Genomic DNA, 26,400 nt, shown 5'->3' with positions numbered 1-26,400 from the left:
CACAATAGATACAAACTCAATGTTAACCGCACCAAACTTGATTGTAGGAAATATGACTTCAGCAATAGAGTGGTCAATGTCTGGAATACTCTACCCCAGTGATCCCCAACCTTTTTTGGCCGGCCCGGTACCGGCATCAGCTGGGCGCCGCGGCCTGGTACCAGCATCAGCTGGGCGCCGCCATCTTTTTGACGAAAAGTGCTTCCGGTGACCTCACCGGAAGCAGCGTTTCATCAAAAAGATGGTGGCGCTGCTCGTGAGCTTTTCCAGGTAGAAATGGCTTTCTACCCAGAAAAGCTCACCGAGCGTGCGCCACCATCTTTTTTGATGAAAACGTGCTTCCGTGAGCTTTCTACCCGGAAAAGCTCACGGAAGCACTTTTTCATGAAAAAGATGGCGGCGCCCAGCAAGCCAGCGGCCTGGTAGGAGTTGTTCCGGCGGTTGGGGACCCCTGCTCTACCCGACTCTGTAGTTTCTTCCCCAAACCCCAAAAACTTTAACCTTAGACTGTCTACTATTGACCTCACCCCTTTCCTAAGAGGTCTGTAGGGGGCGTGCATAAGCGCACCAACGTGCCTACCGTCCCTGTCCTATTGTTTCTCTTATTCTTCTTTTATTTTTCTTATATGTACCCATTTCATGTATTCACAACTATGTATACACTTATACTTATTATCTTGTAAACAATTGGCAAATCAAATAAATAAATAAATAGTCCCCTAGGAGTTTGACAACCAGTAGGATACATTCCTTGCACAGGAATAGGAAGCTCTGGAGCAAGGCCCAAGAGACAGTATAAATATATCTCTTTCTCCACTCCATGTGGTCAGCTACTCAGAATCACATGTGCTTGGTGGTTCTGCTTCACCATTAAACCATCCTTCCAAGCAGCCTCCGTGTTTCCAGTGTCTTTCTTCCCACTTGGAACTGAACCCAGATGGACATTTCTTCCAATAATTGCATGATGTGGGTTCCCTCTGAGCTTTTTAACAAGGGGGAAGGGCTCCCCCTCAATATTTTTGGTATACTGAACAAGGTTTACAACTGTCCATGTTTTATACTTTAAGTTCTCTGCCCAGAGTTTTGTAGATACATGGGTGGCATTATAAAGTTGATAAATGAATAGTTAAGGACAATAGTCCAATATGTGCAGATTGGTTGATAGATGTTTTTGGACTTCCCAGTCTAGGGATAGAGAGAAAGACTGGGCCAATATTACCAGCCATTCTAGAATCTGAATCTAATACAGCATCTTACACCTCTACACTCCACTGGCTTTCAGAAACTGTATTACATCAACATAAATGACTAAAAGAATCTTAAATCTAGATCTTTCACTTCTAGTCCAATATCTTAATCTGTACACCACACTGACTTTCAGAAGTGTTACAGCAACATAGAGAATTTTGGCCTTTATTTTCCATGTTCTCTCTTTTTTCCTCTCCCTTCCTATCCTCTTTTTCCAGTGAAAGGACAAAAACTCATATTCTCTTCTTTCTGCATATTGAAGCACCTATGTCATTAAAGAGTCTTTTCTAAAATTTCCAGAAAGTGTTTGTGCCCTTTATTGTCAGTAGAGGGAGCTGAAAGTATTTCTAATAAAACCTTTGACATATTTTTTATTTTCCTACATATAAATTTATATTTGTTGACAGGGTAGGGAGGGAAGAAGATAGGGAAGCATGCACACTATCTCTACAGAAGAATCAAAACTCATGCATGTTCAGTTGCTCAAGCACTTGAATGCATGAAACCATGACAAATAGGGTAAGCTTTTTTCATTTACATCCTTCTACCACATTTGCATATGTTCATTTTCAAATTGTTTTATCTTTAATTATAAAAAAAGCTCTCAGATAGATTTATAGGACTTATTTTTACAGCCTATGAATATTTGTTTATGCAATTTGAGGGAATGAACTAGTTTGGCTTAATGGTTAGCACACCAGGCTAGAAAATAGGAGACTGTGAGTTAAAGTCCCATTTTAGGCATGAAAGCCAACTGGGTGACCTTCAGCCAGCCACTGACTCTGAGCCCAATCCAACTCATAGAGTTGTTGTTGTTGGGAAAATAGAAGGAGGAATGTGTTTTGGTTATGTTCACCACCTTGAATTATTTGTAAAAATAAAGGCAGATACCATATAAATAAATAAAATATGATATTTTATCACTTTTAAAAAATAAATGTATTTTTGCCATCACACCATAGCATTTGGTTATAGTAGTTCTGAGCTCTGCTGTATATTCTTCAATGGACCAAGATATAGGACTTTCAACTTTTCTACACTCCTATATAAAAGTAAGGGGGGAAGCACAATTTATAGAGGGTGCTGCTTAAGGAAATGCCAGATGAAAAGTGACTGCCCTTTTTGTATTAAGGGATTTGGTTTTAACTCTGGCTTCATTAAAATCCTATCTTATGACCTCAGGATGTACATTGTGAACTGGAATTTGCATTGGTTAGGACAGAATTAAGTTGTACTGTTCTGTTCACTACAAGATATTTCTGAAGCGATTGAGACTGGCTAAACATATCAATGGCTTAGGGACAGCCTGCCAGCATGTTATCATTTGAAAGATCTCCCTGAAAGTACAGATATTGTCTGTGTCCAAGCTGTGAAATCCTGTACTCCCATGTACATGTTTATTGAATGTGGACATTCAATAAACAGTTAGGAAGAGCTGGAAAGTGTGAACAGGAAAGCCAAAGAACTCAAGTCTACCACAAGCTAAATTAATTCATAGCATGATCCTATTTATGTTTACTATCTTAAGGAGGGTTTCCTCTGATATGTACGCAGTATAACGAATGCCTAAAGTAAATATTGCTGTAGGCAATCCCATATTTACAATCTGGAAGATTAACACCAGTATAGATTCATTCTCTAAACTTGCAGAAAGGTCCAATATCTATTTTTATTATTTACTGATTTGAAACAGATGCTGGTCCACACTATAACGCTTCTATCCAGCTAAATATTTCTGTCCTCAATAACAAGCCAAGTTACTCAATTGGGGTGGGGTTATGTTTTTTGCATCCAGTTTCTATCCAAGCTGAGAGCTGCTGAAGTTTTTGCTTGCCATGCAGCTGCTAAGACACAGGAATACCACTGGCCAAGTTGTTGGCAGGATGGAACAAATAAGGAAAATAAAAAAGACAAAAGAGACAGAGAAGATATTAGTATGTACTGCAATTAATTTTCACATATTTAAACAAACAGATCAGCTGCATTCAATTCTACAGCATTAATGGCTAATAATCTAGGTCACATTTTAAAAAGTAGAGGATAGAATTTCCCTAATTTGCATTTCGTTATTCTTTCTTCCTGTTGTTGTTGACTTTCTTGTTGCTGCATAGATGTAGTGGAATCGATTACAATCACAGAGGTTCCTATTTATTTTACACAGTGACTGATTTCCCAAAAAGCGGGCTTGGGCCTGGTTGGTAGTGAATGGGAGTCCACTAAGAATTCTAGGACTCTAGGTCAGATTTGGGAAATTAAAAAAAAAAAAACTTGGAAGAAGACAGTGGTAAATCACTTATGTATTTCTGTCAAGAAAATTGCATGTGTATTTCCATATAATGATCTGGTCTGGAGCTCAGAATAAGAATTTTTAATTCATTTTGTATGCTTGTTTTGGCTTCCATGGGAGATGAGGTTGAACACATCTGGAAGATATGAAATTAATTGCTGGAATAAAAGTAATATGAACAAAACAAAGTTGAAGAACTAAGAAATTAGAAACCACTGTATGTTCTCAGCAGAATGAGAACTCAAGCCTGTTAGATCAGCATTGCTAATGGTTGGAGATAATTGGTCTTACAATTCCTCAATATCTGGCAACCACATTTTTCCTAATCATGTTATATGCAGTACAGCTCAGGCTGGCCTTTAGGATTTTACCGAAATGCTGAGAAAGCTCATATTAGAAATATTCAATGCCTTGGATTTGTTTCCAAAAATATGTTCTGTTCAGGAGCATGTATGTAACATTTGTATGCAACTTTTTAAAAACAGCAACCCTTTTCCCAAGGTATCTGCTGCTGATTTTGAGAAGAGACATAGCCCCAAAGCACTTTTAGGGGGAATTGAAGTGCTGCCTAGCTTTAATGAAGAGCATCGTTGAAAACCAATGCTCAGCTTCTTTCTTAATGGGAAGAGTGTTATGCAGTGGGGAAGGGAGCAAGAGAGGATGTCAAAACTAACAAAATGGTGAATGCGTCATCCTGATCTGAGCTCTGCCCTTTTGTATGTGCAGTAACATCAAAGTATGATCAAAGGAGTAGGGCTTGAATTGTGGCTCCCTACCTGACATCTTGCTATTTTTGATATTTCTGCAATATTCCACACCCTGCAGACATTACTGGTGTCATTAAGGTGCTGGAGCAGGAGCATTTATGATTAAGGTGCTGGAACACGTATGGTCAAGTTAGGATACTTTAAATCTATACTTCAGCTATCAATAGACACACAGAAAATAAACCATATTTAGACACAAGAGACAACAAAAAGGTTAAGAAGGAAACAAAAAGGCATTAACACATTCTCTTTAGCAGCCAAGATCCAGATAAGCAGGGATTAACACCAGACCAGACAAACAATCAAGCACAAAACAACAACCTAATCGAGGAACTACCAAAGAAAAAACCATAATCCCACCAACATTGGCAAACTACTGTATAGGAGCAAACCCCACAGTCTCTTGTACTGATGAAATGTTGACAAGCAAGCTCAGAAGCTAGGTTTTTATATTTGAAGTTAATTTGCTTAGTTTACTTCATAACATTATTTGAAAGCTGCCATCATCTACCTCTTCTTGTTTTTATTTTATAAATTCATGCTATGTGTTGCCTTTTAGTATATTAATATTATTCTAAGTCTGCTTTCATGTAGAAGAGACAGGGAGGGGGGAGAGGAAAGATTGGCTGGTTCAGACTATATATTACATGTAAAGTCCCTACTGATTGCACACATAATATTCTAAGCTAAAATGATACATATTTTAAACTGATATGTGAACTTGGTCAGTATGTTCACTTTGCACTCAAAACCACTGAGAGCAGTGAAGCAAGTGCCTTCTGAGAATTTTGTTGTTTATGAAATAGGCTGATGATAATATTACTTGTTAAAGTTTCATCTTTTTTTAAAAAAAGGGAGCACATTTATGTAATTTACATTGTTGCCAGAAAATAGGTGCATGGTTTAAATGTTATTCAGAGTTTAGTGAGTAAACTAATATTAATAGGTCATTATTGTAATTAGCTGAGAAGTGATTTACTCCGAGTTTTGTCTATTCCTGGAAAAGGGAGTAACTTTGGCAGGCACAATTTGAAGGACTTTCAGAATTTCAAAATGGCTATCTTGGGGAAAGAACAAAATGTTCTGAGTGTGTTATGACCACAGTGTTTTTGGTCTAATCACATAGGTCTACTCCGGTCATACTTTTTTTTTCTGTTCAGATACAGTCTCTGCATTTTTGTAGGGACACAAAATGTGTGTATTTTCTAATTATGTCACATAAAAACTTTACCAAGGGAGCCCACAAATGGCTGCAGTTATATGTTCTTATGCAATACAAATGTGGGTTTGCATAATATCTGAAGTAGTCTATGGTTTCAATCAAAATGTATAAAGCATTGGCAGAAATATAGATTTGCCTCAGACAAGAAGGCTGCAATCATTCTAACCACTTATCAGAGGGAATTACTTACACTCATAGGCTTCTGCTATAAGCTGTCAAATGAATGGATTCAATCATGTAATTGCCCATATAATGAGTACTGAATACTTGAAATAGGGAAGCAAAATAAGGGAGGTGCAGTGGAACCTACAGAATTCCTCATTGGCTATTGAGCTGTGGTGGTACAGTGGTTAGAATGCAGTATTGCAGGCTAACTCTGCCAACTGCCAGCAATTTGATCCTGACAGGCTCAAGGTTGACTCAGCTTTCCATCCTTCAAAATGAGAAGCCAGATAGTTAGGGGAAATACAGATATAGATACAGATGAACAGAGTTGGAAGGGACCTTGCAGGTCATCTAGTCCAACCCCCTTGCCCAAGCAGGAGACCCTACGCCATTTCTGACAGATACAATTAGATACAGCTGAACAGAGTTGGAAGGCTGACGTTGTAAACCACTTAGAGAGGATTGTAAAGCACTGTGAAATGGCATATAAGTCTAAGCGCTATTTCTCTTGCTATTCACACATTTTTTGTGGAGTTTTTTAAAAAAATAAATTTTATTGAATAAACGTTAAAAACAATAGAACACTGTGCGACTTTCTTGGCCATCATTTTGGCCATACAAGCTATAGCATAGAGATACACATGACAGTTAATTTCCTTTTTCCCTTATGTTATTAGTATAGTGCTAGTTGCATATTATTTCTATTTACATTTATCTGCAATTATATACATATTTACAACCATCTTTTATACTCATGCATTCGTATCATCTCATATTTGTCCATTATATTCCATTCTCTTTGGTTTACAAAACTTTAACTTTCATTCCTACAAAGCGTCAACAATTTCTTTCTTTTTCCTTGACTCTAGCCATTGATACATTTTACTCATTTTTGTGGAGTTTTTGGTTTCTGTAATGCGTGGACATCAACTATTTTATTTTAATTTTATATCTGTTTCTCAAGTAGAATTATTTTGCAGTAAAGTTAAATACATTATTGATTAATGGTGCATCATATGCTAATTTTCATTTTGAAATCTATATAAACTTAATAGTGTACATCAGTATATAAAAAGGTTTCAGTTAGTCAACAGGTCCTCATACAACACTCATGACATTCGTGAGACCATGAATAAACCTATGCTTTCTGAAAATGTTTCCTTGAAATTATGATTTGCCACTGGGCCTCTCTTAATTCCAGAACCAACCTGAGAAATTAAAAATGACTGGACAATGCTTACTTGCAGGGTAGAATTGATGGTCAAAATAATGAAGCCCCCTGTATTATTTTTATGATATCATACCAGGGGGCTTCATTATATATATCATTTTGTGTGTGTGTGTGTGTGTTTTGGTTGAGAGTTCAAAGTCCACACATCTCAGGGTATCCAGCTGAGGCAAGCAATTTGGTCATTAGGATTGTGTACAAATAGAAAACTGGAACAGATTTATGGTTAAAAAGTGCTATTCACAAGCTATACATGTCTTATTGTCAATACATATATACTACACTATAGCTAACAATGAAAATTACTGAGGAGGAATGTCTTTAAAATTCTGTTGTTCTATTCTGGGGTTTGCGTTATCAGGGCTTTATTTTGAAGCCGAACAAGGTAATTAACACCACCCTTTTCATACAATGATGGTTTTTCACCCTAATGGGATGGTTGTTTTTGCCCCTAGCAAAGCTAAATGAATAAAACAGGAAACCCCAGATAAAACAAAGTTTGTCGGGAAATAATAAGCTATGACCTGATGTGGTTTTCATGTTGTATTGGGCATATTCAGTGGTGTTTGAGGCATTATTAACATTTTGCATTTTGTGCAAATACAATTTACTGATTGCGGATAGAAAGTTGAGCAACTGCCTGGCAAGCTGGCACCAAGATGAGTATAGCCAGCCCAGAAATTATACATATCAGTGGCCAAGATCTCAAAGGCGTAGGGTCATGCATCCTCGCTAAATCACATTAAGGTTTACACTGAGTGCAATGTGTGAACACAAATATTTGGAGATCAGCTAAGCAACCAGGATGGCAGCATATCATAGTGAAAATCCCTTTGCTGCTATAGCAGATAAAAAAGGAAGTTGCTTTTCTTCCTGTGTTCCTTTGGCAGTGATATTTATATTTCAATAATTTTGGAATAAAATCAGATAGCAACAGTCTGCCTATAAATCTGCTGTAGCTGGAGATGCTTTCAGCAGATGAATAAGAAGTAAGAAGTCGAGGAGAATCTGAGGCTGCCTTGCACACCAGATGAACTATAAATTAATCTGTGACCTGTTAGAGACTCTCCAAGCAGAATCTGGCATCCAGTTCTGCAGAGCATAATTTATGACAGCAAGCTTGGTTTCTGTCTTAACAAACTATCCAAGAAATTTGAAATAGAGGTATACTGGTGTCAAAGCAAATACAGTAAAAAAATACTTTCTGCACTTCTGCTGCCACCCGGTGGCAAGTGTGTGTAGGAAATGCAAAATGATATGGCAAAGCACAGCAACAAAACCAAAACTAATAATGCTTTCCTTTTTTTTTTACGTCTGTAAATAAATAGCACATAAAAGATGTAAAAATAAAAAGAATTAGAGCATGCGCCCAAAGCAAAGCTGGCTGAGGAACTCTGGGAGTTGAAGTTGACAAGTCTTTAAAGTTGCCAAGGTTGGAGACCCCTGATCTAGAGAAACAAGAGGAAGAGAAGGCACGGGGACAACCCTCTCAGTGTCAAAAAGGGAATGTAACAGGAAAGGGTTAGAAAATAAGTTATTGTCAGCATGTAATGCAAGATATCCCTGTCCTCCCCTTTCATCTCCCAGCTCTGTCAAGGGAATGTCCCAATGATTCAGCTGCTTCTGCTGCTGTTCCTGTTCCTTGGACCATTTTGTTCACCTGCACCACGACTCTCGGTATGTAGAAGCCGGATACGTGTGATGAGTTTTCTACTAACACCAAGAAAAGAATCCTGAGTGGCTGTAAAATAGCTGAATATTTGGAAATTATCTCAATTCAAAGAGAGTTAGCTTTGTGGTTTGGTCAACGTTGAAGCCATAGCCTATACATTTAAATCTAAATATATAATGAGCACACCTGTCTTTCACTTGTTGAATAATGAGCAATTCTCTGTTGCAGTGTATAAAAGGCTTCAGCCTGCTCCCTTTTTCAATCATGCTGTCTTCAATATGAAAAGGTCCTACATGGTTATGGGCTAGCAGACACAAGTTTGCACGGACACACACACACACACACACATACTATGGCCTAATCCTACTGGCATCCTATTGCTGAATAATCATAACTACCATAGATTGAACAAATATACAACCAAGGCTGAGGATCATGTTAGGAACCTTTAACTTACTCTAAATATAAAGTTAAAAATAGATGTGTTCTTCAGGCAAATATTTTTCCCCTTACTTTCAGAAAAAGGAAGAATGCCTCTTAGAAAACAGCAAACTACAGAAGAAGTTGAAAATGCTTCAAGATTTATTCCAGTTATACGAATTTCAGTTGAAAGACTTGCTGGGGAACAACTATCACAGAAGGAAAAGCAAAGTTTTCTCTGCCAGGAAGACGGTACCTCTGGATATGTTTTTGCCCACAACTAGTGGAAATCTCTTAGTCTATGATCAAGGTACACTATTTAGGGGACACATCTGTCTTTCTTGAGGATTACCTTATAAGGATAGCCTTCTGTAGACGCTTGGTTTTCAGGCGTATTATGACAGTTAGAACAATCAGTGGAACGACATGCCTTCAAAACTTGTGGTGCTTCAACACTAGAGGTTTTGAAGAAGAGACTGGACAACTATTTGTCTGAAATGGCATGGGGCCGTGATGGCGAACCTATGGCACGTGTGCCACAGGTGGCACACAGAGCCATTTGTGCCGGCATGCGAGCTGCAGGCAAACTTACCTCACTGTGCATGCGCACGCCTCACAGCTGATATTTGGCTGGTTTGAGGCCTTTTTCGGCCTCCCAGAGGTTTGAGGAAGACCAAAAACTAGGCCCGTTTCATCACTTCCAGTTCCGATTGCGAGCACATGCGTAGGGGGCGCATTGCCTTCTGGGTGCTGGCCCGCAAGCATGAGCGCGCAAGCGCACACAATTTTTGGCACAGGAGCCTAAAAAGGTTAGTCACCACTGGTATAGGATTTCCTACTTGAGCATGGAGTTGGACCACAAGACCTCCAAGGTCCTTTCCAACCATTATTCTATGATTTTGTTATTCTGTTCCAAACATCCTAGGAGCCATATTTCCTGGAGAAGTGGGGATTTGTAGTCCAAAATGCCTGGAGAGCAATTAATTGGGGATGGCTATATTGATTAGCAGGAACCCAAATGATTTGCAGCAAACATTAGAAAAATTGTATGATGCGGATGAGGAGTATGGCTTTAGAAATTAATGTAACAAGGCATATGCAGTTATAGTTCACAAGGAAAATGGAATATACAGTCATACCTCTCCTTCAAAACTTGTCAAATCTGATGCATTTTGAAGCAGAAATCTTGTCCTGGTGCTCATCTTTCTCCTGGTAGTCGACATGCAAGGAGGAACTGGCTGATGTCCGGCTGCTTCGTAACTCTCTATTTCTAAACTTGAAGACTTCCAAGGTCCCTTCCAACTCTGTTATTCTATTCTATTATTCTAGCCAAAATAGTGGGTCATGTGGTGAGTCACACAGTTTTCTCGGTACCTGTTGGTTTTAGCATTCAACTTGTCTTCCAGAATGAATTGCTGATGAGGACTGAGGTACCATTGGATGACTGAAAAGTTTAATTTATATACATTGACAAAACATTTACTAAAGATGGGAAAATGAGAGATTTTAAGCAGTATAAATCTTGATAGAAAGGTGGCAAGTAGTACTATGTAATCTGTTGCAAGAAAATAATGCTTGTTAAAGAAACAAAAAAGCTTGTATAAGAGTGAAATTCTGCCTATATCATGAGTGTTGGATAGGTCTTAAGAAACATAAAAACAAGCTAAATGCAACAAGAATGGATAGTGCAAGAAATGAATATGGTGAGGCCAAATATAAGATCAAGAGTGGTTGGTGAATGAATGTGGATCAAGTACAAAAGGGAGAGTGACCAGTCTGAAAGAAGTATGTTGAGGTGGTTTTGACTGATAGAACGAACGAGGATCTTCTAATAACTAAAGGAATACACTATATGAAAACAAGATAAATAGTTTGAGATAAAGACTCAGTAAAGTGGTTGTTGGGTCCAATGGATAAAATTTTCAAAAAAGGGAAGTGGAAAGTTTAGTAGGCAGTATATAGAAGCTAAGTATGGATATGGCAGAAGGAAGAATGGTTTAAAAGGATAGAAAAATATTGTGAGTGCTATATTTAGTTAGTTCTTTGCTTCCATTTGTTTATACTTTGCAAAACTTTGCTTACCTGGAAATGTAATCGTACAAGAGATGTTTATTACTGGCGGTTGCTCTGAATCTAGCGAAACTTGCCACTGAGAAGGCATGTAGAAAGACAGCTTCTTCAAATTATGTCTTGATAACTTGAGAATTTGGGGAAATAATGCAACTATGCAATTGTTTGTTTTAGAAGGGTCGTTTTTCAAAGAAGGGGTCTATCCACTTTAACATTGGCTCTATCACAGCGGAAGTATGGCTTTTGAAATCTTTCCCAAAATGGGACTGAAAAAATTCTGTGTCTCTGACCTTATTAATAAATTTAAATAACTATGATTTATCTGTGTCTACACCAGAATTAGGATTGGTATTTGAGCAAATGGGGTATACAAAACAAATTAGTGTTCGGGTTCCTCTTTCACAAAATCTAATTATTTATAGCTTTTAATAAAGTATAGTCAATCTTTTTGAGAGCATGAGCTAGACTTTTAAACTGTTTCAAATTTCAATGTCTATGGAGATTCTCAATCATCCAGGTGATGGTTGTCCCAAAGATGCTTTTCAAAAAGCAACTGGACTTTCTTGGCTTTTTTTCCTTGAAAACTTTTCATTTCTCATCCCAGAAGCTTCTGACTGAACTGAAGAAGCTTCTTGGATGAGAAGCAAAACATTTTCAAGGAAAAAGCCAAGAAATTCCAGTTGCCTTTTGAAAAGCACCTTTGGGATGTGTTTCAGTCTTATTTGCTCAGGCGAGCAGCGGGTGGTCTGAGCACACACTGGAAGGTTCAAAGGAATTGACTGGATGCTTTTCCTCTCAAGCTTTGCTCATTCGTCACACCCATTCTTTGGGCCCCAAAGAAGGAAAAGTGACATAATTAACAAGCAGTGGTTTTCTTTCAGATGTTCTGAAAACCAGGGATGAGATGGAGAGTCACCATAATCACCTGAGCTGTGAGTTGCTCAGCCAGGAGGATGTAGGGGTCACGTGTGACATCAAGGAGACCCAAATTTAAGTCCACCCTCAGCCTTGGAAGCTCAATTGGTGATTGAAAGCCAGTCACTCTGTCCCAGCTTACTTCAGAGGGTTATTTTTATGGACCCCATCGGTAAAGAATTTCCACTAGTGGGGTCTGGGAAGAGAGCAGAGGTGGTATTCATCAGGTTCTGATTAGTTCAGGAGAACCGCTAGCGGAAATTTTGAGTAGTTCAGAGAACTGGCAAATACCACGTCAGACTGGAGATTTTGCAATATCCTTCCCCTGCCACATCCACCAAGCCACACCCACAGAACCAGTAGTAAAAAAAATTTGAATCCCACCACTGGAAAAGAGCTTTCTCTTTTGTTTCCCCTACCCTATGGAACACTCTACACCAGGGGTGTCCAACCTTGGCAACTTTAAGACTTGTGGACTTCAACTCCCAGAATTCCTCAGCCAGCTTTGCTGGCTGAGGAATTCTGGGAGTTGAAGTCCACAAGTCTTAAAGTTGCCAAGGTTGGACACCCCTGGTCTACACCCTGAGATAAGGCGAGTCTCCCACTTTTCTGGCCCTCAGAAAAGCCTAGAGACCTAGCTCTGCCAGTTGGCATGGGGAACCCTGGGGTGGGCGATGGTTTGAGGGCCCTTTCTCTGCCTTTTTAGACTTTCAATTCTGTTTTTAATTCTTCTTCTCTAATGCTGTCTTTTTATGTGGTTTTATGGCTTTCATTTGTAAATCGCCCACTCAGAAAGTGAAAAGGGCAGTATATGTATTTGATAAATAAATCAATAAAATGGGAGGAGGGAGTCATTACATACCATCTTCAGCTCTTCCAGAGAAAATGGGATATTAAATAAATGCATCCACAATTTAGATCTATAGTAATAGCCTATGAATTTGGGACAATAAAGGAGTACCAAAAAAAAAAAAAATGATACTTTTCTGTTCTGTGCAGGATTGCTGGATGTAGTTTGATCATTTGGAGCTATTGTTGTTTTGTTTTGATGCTTTGTTTAGATTGTGCAATGCTGTTTAACAGAGGAAAAAGAGAAAGTGGGTACTATAGAATTAAACCACAACAGGACAGAGAACCTTTTCTTGTGTACTGTGATATGTCAGATGGAGGCGGGTGGACGGTAATTCAACGGCGGTGCAATGGCAAAGAAAATTTCTACCGGTAAGTTTTTGAGCGTAGTTAATAGCTCACCTGGAAAGACTTTGCGGTTTCTTTATGTGTCATCCCAAATTAAGAAATGCCCCCACAAAGACAAAGATGTGCATAACATTTGCAGACATTGCTTGCTATGAAACACACACACACACACGCACGCACACACACACATTTAGAAAAATATATTTCAAAATGAAATGCAAGAATACATGTCTCCCAGCTAGAATTAAGTCTTGTTCTCAATTTTTCTCCAGGATTATGGAATTCAATAGCTAAATTGTGTTGCTGATTTATCTGAAAACCTGGCAAAGCTGATATTTTCTTTTGCAACATGGTAGTTCTGTAGGATTTGTGGACCAACTGTTTTCCTATGGGGAAAAAATTACTGTTTTAGCTCCTAAGCTCTGAGTTTTGGTGTTGTGTCTCTCTATCTGTATCATAATGGTTGCAATATACTGTACGTACTGTCCCTCCCACTTTCCTCTATTTCAGCTTCTGTAGGAGCATACATCTGTGGTTAGGGCTTTTTAGCTATGTATCTGGTTACAAGAAATGGCATTCTTTACTTTCACAATATTCAAGGAGGTTTTAAATGAAGAAAGCAGCTATACAATCAGAAATAATTTTTTTTTCTCAAAGAAGTTGTTTAGATTGTTTTTTCCCAGCAAGGCACAAACAAATGCAAACATTGTAAAGTAGAAATGTGGAAGGGGAGGGAGGTCCCAGAAATGGATTTTATTTCACTGAATATGAAGCACAGAAAGAATAATTTTGTTGTTCCTATATCTCTTCAGTACAGGAATTCAGGAGGGAGGACAATGGACAACATTTTTGGACTCATGGTCAGTGGTGGGGTTCAAAAGTTCCCACCACCGGTTCTGTGGGAGTGGGTTGGTGGGCGTGGCCGCAGGGGTGGGATCGTGTGACTTGCGCAATCATGCGCGTGTGCCGAACACAAGTTTTGTGCACGCGTTAAAACAGTAAAATCTAAGCTACTGCGCCTCTCAGCTGTTTAGCACAGCAATCCGCTCTGCCATGCCAAACAGCTGAGAGGTTAAAAAGGACCTAGGAGCAGGGGCGGGCGGGCAGGCCCAACCGCAGACCGTCGGAGAGACTCGGAGCAAACTGAACCGATTCTCTGCCAGCTGATCTTCGGCGCTACCAGTGCCCCAGAACTGGGACGAACCCGTAGAATACCACAACTGGTGTTCTCTCTACTGAATGTAATCTCCACAGTTAAGGATCAAGGAAATGATGATTAAAATTAGATCCAAACATTTTTTTTGGTGGGGAACTGGAAAATAGAAATGACGGCGATGTGTAAATATCTTCAGCCATCTTAGTTTCTGCCAGTCTTCAAGCATGAAGCATTGCTTTGAGGAGAGCTGACAAGCTATCTTTCCTCAGTATATGGAAAAGCACCCATGAAAAAGAGGCATGGTGATGCAAAAGATAGGAAAGCAGCTCACTCCCTAATCTCTACAGGGCTGTAACAACACAAAGAATGTCCACTTTTACTATGATTTCAAATACATTGGAGCTGGACCAAAAATAATTTGACTTGGCTACTAAGCCCAGCCAACAGTATGAAGTCAGGCAGGCCCAAATGCAAAGCTCTTTTATAGTGTTTCACACAGTAAATATGAAAAGAAAGGAAAAAGTGAACCAGAGGGAAATGACCTTTGTTCCACCTCCTGTTAACCGAAAATATGGATTTTTCTTGAACTTCTATGTCTGACTATCTGTTGCCATATAAGAGGGGGGAAATATAACAATCCACTTGTATTTGAGACTTGTACTTGAGAGCCAGTTTGGCCTAGTTATTAAGGCACCAGGCTAGAAAGCAGGGGACCGTGAGTTCTAGTTCCGCTTTAGCCATGAAAGCCAGCTAGGCCAGTCACTCCCTCTCAGCCCCACTCACCTTACAGGGTTGTTGTTATGGAGAAAGAGGCAGAGGAACGTGTCTCGGTTATGTTCACCATCCTGAGTTATTTGTAAAAATAATACAGCTGAGATATTAATTAATTAATTAATCAAACAAAAAATTAAAAACAAACACAATTGGAGGCTTGCAGGCAATTGGCTGGTAATTAGAGGGAATGGCCTGAATATATATGATAACTGCCATTTTTACAGCAAATCGTAGATAATATTCCTAAAAAAATATCATGTACACTGTCTTGAATTCTATCATGACAGATAGATGTGATGTAAAGATAATAATCATTAAAATATTATAATCACATATTACTTAGCACCAAGGTGTCTCCTGAGGCTAATATGTGTACATCTCTTTGTTGCAGAGAATGGCTCGATTACAAAGAAGGTTTTGGGCAATTACAGGGCAAGGATGATGAATATTGGCTTGGTAATGATAAGATTTATGATCTCCTTTTCAATGGTAAGGATACCCACCCATTAATTTAAACACAGATAAATTAATGTTTTGTATCAGTCCATTTGTGAATGCAGCCTTTAAGATCTTTATTTCTCTTATGATAAATTCTGGAAGAGCCTATTAAGGATAAATTAAGTATAGTAATAGAAATATGTTTGGCCCTATAGCTTCTTCTTGCCTCCCCACAAAATAGCGAGGACACAGCGTTGGCAAATATCAAGGACAGGCAATGTGAGAATCTAGACATATTTAGGTGTGGAGATGTTGAGAACAGGAGTATAGTGTATTTCCAAGACTTGACCTGATATGGGGTATACATGGGAAGAGAGGAGGGATGTTTATTATATGACTCCAAAGCTTTATTCAAAATCCAATGCCCATGCTTGTTTTTTTGTGATTCCAGATAATCTTATTTATGATTAAAGTGGCCAGAACAGGTCTACTTTCTGTTATTAAAGAAGACTATTAATATCTTCTTAGGGGTGCAATTTATCCTTCTCTGCCTAAAAATGCAGCAGTTAAAAAGGCCAGTGGGATCTCAGATTGCATTACGCATGAAAGCTACCAGGATGTCAGTGGGTCTAGAAACCAAGCATTATAAATATTTCGCTTGTAAAAAAAGAGGCATGTTCAGTTTGCAAAATAGATTATGGTTGGATAAAATAACACTGTATACTACAAATATTTAAAATAATGTTATATGCAAGGTAGGATAGGCCCGTTCTGTGTTGAAATCAAGGGAAGAGCAGGAGAACGGAGCTGGAAAGCAGGTTAGTGGGGTGGGGAGGGAATGGAGATTTTACAGTATCCTTCCCCTGCTACGCCCACCAAGCCACGCTACGCCCGTAGAACCAGTAGTAAAAAAATTTGAATCCCACCACTGGAACAAAGCCTGCTTTACACACTTTAAACGTTTATCATCAACCACTCAATAAAAAAAAAGTCTTGTCGGTTTACACGACACCTTAATACCATCCCTGCCCTATGGTTCTAATCCACCAAAAATAATATTTAAAAAAATGTGGTCCCTTAAGTGAAAGATTGCGCACTCTTGCGAAAATTGCAGTGAATGGTTCACTATGCCCCTTATTAGCCAAAGTTTTTTTTTTTTTTAATATTTTAGGAGGATTTTCACTGAAAATTGACCTAATGGACTGGCAAGGAGAGAGGCGATATGCAATTTATGATGATTTCCAGATCAAGAATGAGACAGTGAGTATAGTCTGACCTTTGCGGATGAATAATTGGTCCCATAGACCTGTCATATGAGAGCTGGCAGACAATAGAACACTTATCTCATCAGGATCCCCATTAGCTAATATTGTAAATGAAATATATGACCAAAGACCTATACAAAAAATAATAATAACGAAGCAATCTCCACTCAATATGAGCTGAAAATCATGGGGTGGGGGGGGGAAGGTCTTTTTTGGTGACAATTTCAAAGAGGTTCTAGAATAGAAGTCCAGAAAATTGTAACAATGATTCTGAAGACCCCCGCTAGGATTCCCGGAAGAGAGGCGAAATCCTGTCACAATTTGGAAACTCTCAGAGAAGCGTTCTGCTTCCACCAGGGAAATGGCTCCCCTTCCCTCCATAATTACCGTCTGCCATCCCTTCCTCCTTTCAAATGCAGAAATGTCAAATAAGGGTTTGGCATTTAGACAACTATGTTTCCAAAGGCTGAGAAGGTCAAAAGAACGTGGGTGGTGCTTGGGAGAGGTGGTCGGAGGCTATAGGCGGGGGAATGTCTGCAGGCTGTCTTCATCTGTGGGCCGTTAAACACCGCTAGCAGGGGCTCTGTATTTAATCAGTGCCATGGTTGGGTGGGAATTATGGAATGCTCTGATCTCTGCCTAATCCATGAAAAGCTTTAACTGGGCGCTAATCAAGACTAAACCGAGCTGGCTTCCATGTGATTAGGCTCTGAGGTTTCGTGATATTTTGTGGTGGCAGCAGTCTGTGACATACGACTCGCTCCTTAATCCTGAAACTTAGTAACATGAGTTTCTGTGGCTTCCCTTCAGAACAATTACAGGCTGTGGTTTGGCATTTATTCTGGGACTGCTGGGAATGCTTTGTCTGGGGGGAGCAGCTTTGAGAGCCAGTGGTCTGGATCACTCAACGGCATGCCCTTCTCTGCTCCTGACCGGGACCATGACAGGTTCCTAACGGGCAACTGCGCAGAAGAGAACAAATGTGGCTGGTGGTTTAACAGGTGAGCCAATGGGCAACGCTTTTGAAGTCAAAAGAGTAGGCACTTGAGCAGATTTGCCTTCCAAATGCCTGAATTTGGTCAGGTTTGCAATTTTGTATGTCACGCTCAGATATATCTATTGCTCGTTCTAGAGAAAAATAAATGGGATACAGAGACAGGCAAGGAAGTCCAGGTTCTCTCTTCCTCCACGGCTAGGAAGCTCACTGGGTTATCTGAGACCAAGCACATTCACCTAGCCTAATTTATCCCTCAGGATGGGAGAGAGGATGTAGAGAGTTTTACCCCCATGGATGTAAAGAGAGCCGATGTAAAGAGAGCCATCTTCAGTTTCCCTAAAGGGAAAGTAGACTTAAAAGAGATGAACACAAATCAGTTTGCAAGCACTAGCATTATCTCCATGTTTTCAAAGCAAAGTGGATTTCTTCTTACAATCCTGACACATATACCATCGTTCTTCGGTGTTTTCCTGATGGAGGCTCATGAATTCACCAATAGAAGAGGGGATTTTATTTCAGTGTGCATTGGGCAGGCCAGGAGTGAGGCTATTTTGGGTATATTTAGAATAGAATAGAATAGAATAGAATAGAATAGAATAGAATAGAATAGAATAGAACAGAGTGGAGTGGAGTGGAATGGAATAGGATAGGATAGGATAGGATAGGATAGGATAGGATAGAACAGGAGTAGAGTAGAATGGAATGGAATAGAATAGAATGGAATGGAATAGAACAGAACAGGAGTAGAGTAGAGTAGAGTAGAGTAGAGTAGAGTAGAGTAGAGTAGAGTAGAGTAGAGTAGAGTAGAATAGAATAGAATAGAATAGAACAGGAGTGGAGTGGAATGGAATAGGATAGGATAGGATAGGATAGGATAGAACAGGAGTAGAGTAGAATGGAATGGAATAGAATAGAATGGAATGGAACAGAACAGAACAGGAGTAGAGTAGAGTAGAGTAGAGTAGAGTAGAGTAGAGTAGAGTAGAATAGAATAGAGTAGAATAGAATAGAATAGAATAGAATAGAACAGAACAGAGGTAGAGTAGAATAGAATAGAATAGAATAGAATAGAATAGAATAGAATAGAATAGAATAGAATAGAATAGAATAGAATAGAATAGAATAGAATAACAGAGTTCGAAGGTACCTTGGAGGTCTTCTAGTCCAACCGCCAACTGCTTAGGTAGGAAAACCTACACCACTTCAGACAAATGATTATCCAATTTCTTCTTTAAAAACTTCCAGTGTTGGAACATTCACAACTTCTGGAGCAGAGGTGCTATTCAGCCGGTTCGCACCTACTTGGGCGAACCGGTAGCAAGAATTTGGCATGGGTCGCCGAACCAGTAGCAACATCTAGCCCGGCCACACCCCCAACCCGGTCGCCCGGTTTCCGCTCACTCGCTTGCCCCGCCCACCCGATGCTTAATGCCCCAGTTAAAAGGAGGACTGCTCCCCCGCCCTAGCCATGCATTTTCAAGCAGCCACTTGAAAACACATGACTGTGGGTGGAGCAGCGGTCCGTTAACCTGCAAAACTGTTCCAAGGCTGGATTCTTCATGGACACTAGAAGTATCGCTTCCCCTTGTGAGTAAAGGGCCTGGAGGGAGAGGGAAAGAAGGGGTGGGGGGAAATCCAGCCATGGGGAAGTTTGCAGGAGCTGCAAATGCAAGTCCATTTACCTGCAGAACTTCTCTAATGCTGGATTCGCTTCCCCTTGTGAGTAAGCTGCCTGGAGTGAGAGGGAATGAAGGCTGACGGGTGTGTGTGTGTGTGTGTGTGTGAGAGAGAGAGAGAGAGAGAGAGAGAGAGAGAGAGAGAGAGAGAGAGAGAAAGAAAAGAAAAGAAAAGAAAGAAAGAAAGAAAGAAAGAAAGAAAGAAAGAAAGAAAGAAAGAAAGAAAGAAAGAAAGAAAGAAAGAAAGAAAGAAAGAAAGAAAATAGAGAGAATGTGGTGTGTGTGTGAGAGAGAGAGAGAAAGAAAGGAAGGGAGAGAAAGAGACAAAGAAAGAGAAAGAAAAAGAAATAGGAAGAAGGGAGAGAGAGAGAGAGAGAGAAAACTCTGTGCTATTATTTTTAATTGTTCCATTATTTATCATGTGTTAATATTTTACACTGTCCCTACACCTAGAGTGATTTTTCTGCCTTTCTTTTGCCCAGGGCTACCACATATTTTTCAGGGTTTACATGCATTCAATGTCAATAGTCCAGAGCATAAAATGCACATGTGTTTAACAAGAGTTGAAAGGGATCTTGGAGGTCTTCTAGTCCAACCCCCAGCTCAGGCAAGAAAACTGAGGATGCCAAACTCTGAGTAGAAATCCTGAGAAAGGTGTCAGAATAATACTTAGAAGGGACCTTGGGGTGAACCCTATGCCATTTCAGAGAAATGGCTGTCCAGTCTTTTCTTAAAAACTTCCAGTGATTGAGCACCCAGAACTTCAGGAGACAGGCAGTTCCACTGGTTAATTGTTCTCACTGTCAGAAAGTTTCTCCTTAGTTTTAGGTTGCTTCTCTCTGTTCAGTTTCCATCCATTGCTTCTGGTTTGCCTTCTGCTTCTTTGGAAAATACATTGTCCCCCTTTCTTTGTGGCAGCCCCTTAAAAGCCTGTTGCCTATCACACTCTTGAGTAAAGCATGGGGGCCATTTCCTCCTTTCAGTGGTCCATGAAAGTACATCTATAGTATGCAGATAATAAAGTCAAAAAAGGTGAACAACATTTTTACAGAACTATAGATAAACTGAGGCTGGGTGACAAGGAATGGCTGGGAGGGGAGGGGCGCCAGGTGAGGCAGCCCTTGATGTGAGTGACATTGAGTTGGCCACACCCACTCAGTCACATGACCAAGCCACGCCATCACATGACCACCAAGCCACGCCCACCAAATAAGCCACACCCACAGAATCGGTAGTAAAAAAATTTGAATCCCACCACTGTTCTGGAGGCCAGTTGTTCCACTGATTAATTGTTCTACCTTGGTTCTAAGTTGCTTCTCTCCTTCTTCGCTTTCCACCCATTGCTTCTTGTTCTGCTCTCAAGTGCTTTGGAGAATAGCTTGACTCCCTCTTCTTTGTGGCAGCCCCTGAGATATTGGAACACTGCTATCATGTCTCCCCTAGTCCTTCTTTTCATCAAACTAGACATAGCCAGTTCCTGCAACCGTTCTTTATATGTTTTAGCATCCAGTCTCATAATCATCTTTGTTGCTCTTCTCTGCACACTTTCTAGAGTCTCAACATCTTTTTTCCATCGTGGCGACCAAAACTGAATGCAGTCTTCCAAGTGTGGCCTTACCAAGACATTATAAAGTGGTATTCACACTTCAAGTGATCTTGATTCTATCCCTCTGTTTATGCAGCCTGGAACTGTCTTGGCATAGACATTTCCTTAGACATTACCCTAGGATCTTTTAGATTTTCTGGAGTGTTACATACCTTCCTCTTGGTTATGATCTTGGTTGGTCAACTACTCCTGGGAAGAGTAACGGTGGTGATGAATTGCCTCTATTTTTACACAGTCTGCCTGGCAGCTGACTGTTAAAGAGTCCAAACTCTTTGGAAATAGTTTTGTAAGTTTTTCCAGTCTGGTGAGCATCAACAACTACTGTATATTTTAGATATCCTCAGAAATCTCCTTTGTTTGCCACCCTTCCACAAGGACCATTGTATATGTTTCTTTTCCAAGCCTTCATCCATCTTTTTTCCCCATCTACAGTACCTTCTATTTAAAAGATTAAATGGTTTCCAAATGGAAATAGCATGAATATACCATGCTGATTTAAGCATGGTATATAAAATCATACATTGCAATGTCCTACCTGTCAATGAATACTTCAGCTTCAACCATAACAACACAAGAGCACATAATAGATACAAACTCAATGTTAACCGCACCAAACTTGATTGCAGGAAATACGACTTCAGCAATAGAGTGGTCAATGTCTGGAATACTCTACCCGACTCTGTAGTTTCTTCCCCAAACCCCAAAAACTTTAACCTTAGACTGTCTACTATTGACCTCACCCCTTTCCTAAGAGGGAATAAGCGCACCAACGTGCCTACCGTCCCTGTCCTATTGTTTCTCTTATTCTTCTTTTATTTTTCTTATATGTACCCATTTCATGTATTCACAACTATGTATACACTTATACTTATTATCTTGTAAACAATTGGCAAATCAAATAAATAAAATAAATAAATAAATGAATTCAAGAAAATATATATCAGACAACAGACTAAGTAGCAGCATAAAGCAGATCATGTGGTTTTATTATAGAAAATGATCAATTTTATCTAAGAGCAACTAGCTGAAGTATAATTTTTCATATTAAACAAAATGTGTATGCTACTTTCTTAATCTGGTGCCCTTCAGCTGGGTTGGAACACAACTCCTAGAATCCCCGGTTCCTCTCCAGCGTAACTAAAGGTCCCCTGGTTGAAAGAGTTCTAACACCAACTGATCATAATGTAATATCGGGTAATAATTACGGTTTATATCATTTTATCTACTAATTTGCATTTGGGCCATTCCCTGACCTTTCATTAAGATCTTGTTCTGTTTTTTTTTTCCCCTTCCTCTGACATTTCCACAAGGTGCCATGAAGCAAATCTTAATGGACGATATTACAAGAAAGGGACATACTCCGGTCCCTTTGATAATGGAGTGGTTTGGTCAACCTGGCGAGGCCTGTGGTATTCCCTGAAATATACAGCTATGAAAATCAGGTTCCAGTCCTTTCTGGATGGAGAGAGTGGAAATGGTGAAATCAACTGAGATTTTTTTTTCAGGCATGTTTGATAAAGAGAAGAAGGCATGCCAAAATTACTGTATATGTGGTCCTTGGCTTGAGACTTAGCATGCTGAAACAAACCTTACAGTAAGGAGCAAAATTAGATTTTGCTTTGGTTTGCCAATCGTCGTATTATCCCTGTACACCAGCTGACGATGAAAAAGATGGCTTTTCATACATACAGAACCTGCCCTCAAAAATGGGCTTGGGGAAAAAAAAATTCTCTACCTTGTAGAGAAGGACAATCCTGCTTATTATTTACCTTTCCTTTACAAAAAATATTCAGTTGTTGAATACAGCTTTTGCATAAACTGATATTTTTAAATTTGTTTTTGGAATTCATTTGGTTTGCTCTCTTCCAAAAATTAACCATCTTTCAGGGAAATGCAGAAAAAGAAAATGTTGTAAGCCTTTGGGAAGAAAGGATTTTTTATGGTACATAAAGAGAGGATGAGATCGGTTTTGTGTGCATCCCATCAGAGAGACCTAAAGAAGGGAAGGGTTTTCTGGCTGTTGTAACAGATCGAAAGAATGTTAGATTGGGAAGGCAGATTTACCTGGCATCTCATTGTCCTTTTTAAATTTGTATTTTCAAAATTGATGAGTTTTTTAAGTTGAAAAGAAGGAAAGAAAAGTGAAAAGCTTGATAGCTGCCTAATTAAGTATAAAGCTAATGTACGTTTTCACAAGAGGTTTTTTTAAAATTATTGTGAATAAGCACCACGTGTTTAAAGCCGTCACTTTTCAATTTATAATGTGTGAAATGTTACAACTCCATGATGGGCTAAGTGTAGCTTTGGGATGGATGTTCTCTCAGCCTTCTGGTAAAATGTGAACAATTATATTAATTCCTAATGTGTGAGAAATTATCTCGTACATTTACATCAGCCATGTTTAATGCAAGTAAACCAGCAGCAATTGCAAAAGATGTAATCACAATTATATCATTGTCTTTCAAACAACATAAAAATAAACATTCGTTCATTGTTTATCAATGTCTAGAATTTGTCTGCTACAAAACATTAATAACATTTCTTGTTTCACATTACATTTTTTCACTTACATCTTCTGAAAGAAAAACACTTTCTATAACTATATGCTAGTGGGAGAAACCAAGTCCAAGTGGCTTAATTTTAAGGAGTTTCTTCAACTGGAATTTATTGAAATTTGCAAATGATATGTTTCCTTGTAGGGGGAAATAATCTTTTTTAAAGTGGATTCTTCTGAAGCAGAATATTGCTTTGCGACTGAATATGAAAGGATATCTAACAAGCTCGGCAAGTTTGTAATTGGAGTTGCTGTGATGCAAACAAGTGGTTAAAGAAGCACCCAGTGCTTGTCCAATAGAATTGAATAGACCGGCTATATTCCAGCTATGCCTGCAACCCACTAACTTCTTAACTAATCCCAAATGCAGACCTCCAAGTCTGATTTTATAGGCCACTGAATGCCACAGTGTAGAATGTCATAGGCATTTTCACAGTCACTTAGCAGCCATTGATGAGGAATTCTGAGGATAGTGAAGGTAACCAATTTAAAATGTATTATATGCTCCAATATCATTATCCAATACTGTAAACTGTATATATAAGCATACAGGCTAACTTTGGCCTTAAAGGGTCTATTTCTGAGATAGTTTAAAGAGAGAGAGAGAGAAAGAGAGAGAGAGAGAGACTCCGTACAAGTACATATTTAGTCATTATTTTTGTGCTAGGGTATCATTTACTTTTCCCAAGTTTTGGCCTGGGAAAAGGAATGATAATTAGGCCTCCTTCCCTTCTTAAGGAGTTTTCTGTTAAAGTACACTTTGAAAGTTAATAGCTTTTGCAGTTGCTAATGCTGCAGCCTCCCTTTTGCCCACAAGAAATTCAGCTCACCAAATTTTCAGCAGTCAAAGTACTTATTTCACCTTCATTTAACTCAAAATATCCAGGCAGGCCATACATTGGTTGTTCTGAGTCAATCAGAGCAAAGGAAGTGTTGTCATAGAAGTGGCATCCAGTATCAGATGGAAAGCTTTGACATTTGCTCTTTCTATACTGTGAGGGACTCAGCGTCTCTGCTTTCTGGTGATCGTCCTTGAGAGTTAGGAAAGTAGCCTCTTTTCTCCAAGCACTGGCAGGGTTTAAAAAACGTCCGCTTCTGGTTCTCTTATGCTCTGAGTGATCAGCGCCAGATACGAAAGATCCCAGTGGACGATTGTGAACCAGATCTGGTTTCTTCTCTGGAAGTTTCTGTTTGTGAGCAATATGTCCACCCCAGCTCAATGACTCTGCAGCCAACGGGGTGCTGAGATACAGTTCAAGCTCCGTAGTGCTCTGTGCTGCATTTTTAGATTTAACGCAATGTTGTTTTTCCATAACAGGATCCCACACTTTGGCTCTGCAGGGGATGAATGACAGCTGGCTTGGCGTAAGGGTGGACATGCTTCTTTTCCGAAACGGCTTTGCTTTTCTAGTTTCATGAAAACTTGCCGTTCTTCTGAACTGTGAACTTTTTTGGTATCCTCTTTCTGTTGACTCTCCTTTGTTATCAACATATCTGGGGTGGCTTCTCCTCATTGAGGAATGAGCGGGGCTCCGCACAGAATTGGGCTGCAAAAATGTACTATCCATTCTAGAACAGGGCCTCTCACCTGACGACTTTAGGTAATCGGGTGGCTGTTCTGGAAATGGAGATTTGATTCTAAACTTACTTGCAGCAGCTACCTCCTGGTTTTCTGTTTTCACTGTGTCCATGAGAGAGTCCTGAGCCACATGATACAGTTTGGTTGTTTCTGTAAGCCCCTTTTTCTTCATTTCTTTCAACTGCTGCTGGGCAAGGCGATAGCTGTAAATGGGAGGGATGATTTTTTGAGCGCTGGACTGCAAATTGTCATGAACTAATCCTCCTCCATCTCCAGGGACCGAATGAAGGCTTCTCCTGAAGTTCAAGGTTATGTCAGAAGCTTCTCCTGGGGGAAAACAAGAAGTTTCTCCCTCAGAAAAGCTTTCTTGTTGACGTCTGTCTGGACAAATATCCTCTTCATCAGAATTTTTTTGGAAGCCAGATGAATGAGGAGAGTCACAGTTAACTGGATTGCTGCACTTCTGGGTTCTGCAAAGCTTTCGCCATAAGGTGATAAGGATGGTGGCAAAGATGATAGACAAGCATAATGATATCCCAGTGATAGTTATTAGATTATTGGCAGCTCTTTCTCCTTCCGTTTCAGGAGACAATGGTCTGAGGAGGCCAGTTGTGGTGACTGAAACAAAGAGCAAAGACATCAGATAATGAACAGTTTATAAGTGCCAATCAACCCCCCCAAAAAAGCTTACTGTTTCTCACTCTATGGCCTTAACGAACTTTGTAAACTACTTCAGCATTGGCTTCCTGATATTACTGCATGCCAGAACTTCACTAGCTGAAATGCAATCTTTTAACCAGACTGATTTCTGATGCTTGGATATATGTAGCTTTGTAGTCACTGCTTTTTACTCAGATGTGGCGTTGGAGCTGGCCCAAAATAAGTTTGGAGCCAATTTTCCCTCTTTCACAACTAAAATTTATTGCACAATTAAAACATAGCACAAATGTGTGCTATTTGTACAGAAGTGACAGCCTCATTCAAAATGGCTGATCTAGCATTCAGGAAACAAGGCATTTATTGTAAAAAAACAACAACCTACTTTACTGGGACATTTTGGAGCTGCTCTTTGTGTTCGTGATTTTGTGAAACATTTTTGAGATATGTAAATTAAGACTGCATAAAAGAAATACGCGTGCCATCTCAACTTAATTTGGGCCCACA

The 26,400-nt window shown here is 39.5% G+C and overlaps 2 protein-coding genes across 4 annotated transcripts in view; one reads left to right on the top strand and one right to left on the bottom strand.

The window, feature by feature from the left end:
- The first annotated feature begins 1,647 nt into the window (after positions 1-1,647).
- Positions 1,648-23,599, top strand: LOC113412769 (fibrinogen-like protein 1). 2 transcript variants are annotated; one of them, XM_026668597.2, is made up of 8 exons: positions 1,648-1,767; positions 8,505-8,594; positions 9,109-9,319; positions 13,056-13,215; positions 15,513-15,610; positions 16,731-16,819; positions 17,635-17,825; positions 22,414-23,599. In XM_026668597.2, the coding sequence occupies exons 1-8, from the start codon at positions 1,744-1,746 to the stop codon at positions 22,592-22,594; spliced, it is 1,044 nt and encodes a 347-aa protein (XP_026524382.2). In that variant the 5' UTR covers positions 1,648-1,743; the 3' UTR covers positions 22,595-23,599. The 2 variants fall into 2 exon arrangements, with proteins under 2 accessions (XP_026524382.2, XP_087803797.1); XM_087947671.1 differs by lacking the exon at positions 1,648-1,767 and adding an exon at positions 3,079-3,182.
- Positions 22,060-26,400, bottom strand: part of THSD1 (thrombospondin type 1 domain containing 1) — a 19,108-nt gene continuing 14,767 nt past the window's right edge. For both annotated transcript variants that reach the window (XM_087947663.1, XM_087947657.1), the window contains exon 5: positions 22,060-25,854. In XM_087947663.1, the coding sequence (XP_087803789.1) occupies positions 24,479-25,854 (1,376 nt within the window). In that variant the 3' untranslated portion in view covers positions 22,060-24,478. The remainder of the gene's footprint in view (positions 25,855-26,400) is intronic.

This window comes from Notechis scutatus, chromosome 1 (assembly GCF_049901735.1).
Source record: "Notechis scutatus isolate UNSWTSFEM ecotype Mainland chromosome 1, rNotScu1.2, whole genome shotgun sequence".
In the NCBI taxonomy this organism is placed as follows: domain Eukaryota; kingdom Metazoa; phylum Chordata; class Lepidosauria; order Squamata; family Elapidae; genus Notechis; species Notechis scutatus.
Note: the sequence above shows the minus strand (reverse complement) of the source record. Positions and strands in the feature narration are given on the sequence as shown.

What these genes read in the sequence shown, in the direction of transcription:
- LOC113412769 (XM_087947671.1), top strand. Translation starts at nt 3,084, where the DNA reads ATGCAGCTGCTAAGACACAGGAATACCACTGGCCAAGTTGTTGGCAGG. An exon ending in AAGAGACAGAGAAGATATTA is followed by an intron (nt 3,183 to 8,504) that starts GTATGTACTGCA and finishes TTCATCTCCCAG; the next exon opens with CTCTGTCAAGGGAATGTCCC. An exon ending in TCTCTTAGTCTATGATCAAG is followed by an intron (nt 9,320 to 13,055) that starts GTACACTATTTA and finishes TGCTTTGTTTAG; the next exon opens with ATTGTGCAATGCTGTTTAAC.